Source organism: Dipodomys ordii, unplaced genomic scaffold, assembly GCF_000151885.1.
Source record: "Dipodomys ordii isolate 6190 unplaced genomic scaffold, Dord_2.0 Scaffold15, whole genome shotgun sequence".
NCBI classification, from domain to species: Eukaryota; Metazoa; Chordata; class Mammalia; order Rodentia; family Heteromyidae; genus Dipodomys; species Dipodomys ordii.
Genome location: NW_012267231.1, coordinates 486,535 through 487,455, shown reverse-complemented (window position 1 = coordinate 487,455; position 921 = coordinate 486,535). Strand labels below are relative to the sequence as shown.

General features: G+C 68.9%; 1 protein-coding gene across 1 annotated transcript in view; it reads left to right on the top strand.

The window, feature by feature from the left end:
• Window positions 1–921, top strand: part of Tmc3 (transmembrane channel-like 3) — a 35,695-nt gene that overhangs the window by 11,132 nt on the left and 23,642 nt on the right. The window contains 1 exon segment of the mRNA XM_013011848.1: window positions 35–177. Within this exon segment, the coding sequence (XP_012867302.1) occupies window positions 35–177 (143 nt within the window).

The window sequence follows — 921 nt, the reverse complement described above, 5'->3', positions numbered from 1 at the left end:
CTCCCCTCTCTCCTCCCCCCTCTCCTCTCTGCAGGGCCACCTGCAGTACTCAGCCCTCTTCTATGGCTACTATGGCAGAGAGAGGAGGATTGGGAGGGCTGGCTACCGGCTGCCCTTGGCCTATTTTCTGGTGGGGATGGCAGTGTTTGCATACAGCTTCATCATTCTCCTGAAAAAGTAAGTAAGCGTGCTCAGTTTCTCCAGGGCCTTGTAGGGAATTCTCACGTGCGTGCACCATCGACAGCCTGGTGACGTTGGGCCTGTGCCGGGAGGAGGCCCAGCACCTCTGTGTGGTCCTGGGTTCTAGCCGTGCCTGGAGGGCGGGGCCTGGGGAGGCGCGTCCGAGGAGGTGGCCGCTGGCCGGGCAGGGGTGACCACGCGAAGCACGAGGCTGTGGGCTCAGAAAGCAAGACTGGCCCGGTGAGCGGTGGCTCCTTCGGAAGCTGGCGTCTGCGCTGGGTGAGGCTCGGCCCTGCAGGACCTCGGCCCACAGGCCGGCCGGTCCTGCACCACCCCAGGCCCCGTCTGTGGGGCGGTCAGGGGTGAGGGCCAGCCCGGCGCCACCAGCCAGCGTGGGTTCCTGGGGAGGGCTCGAGACGCAGCAGCGCGAAGCTCTCCGGGCTGGGCACGGGCGGCCCTCCCGCGGCTCACACGCGCATGTCTGCACACGGCCCACTCTGGGCACGGGCGGCCCTCCTGCAGCTCACATGCGCGTGTTTGTTTGCACACGGCCCGTGGCTGGTGGCGCGCACCACCAGCCCTTGGGAGCCGGGGGAGGGGGATCGGAGCCCGCCTGGCGGCGTGGGCCGCCCTGTCCTCAAGACCAAAAAGAGAGGCCGGGATGTGTCCAGGCGGCAGGGGCCGAGCCCGGAGCCCGAGGCTGAGCCCGGGGCAGCCAGCCAGGGGCAGCCCAGCCCGGAG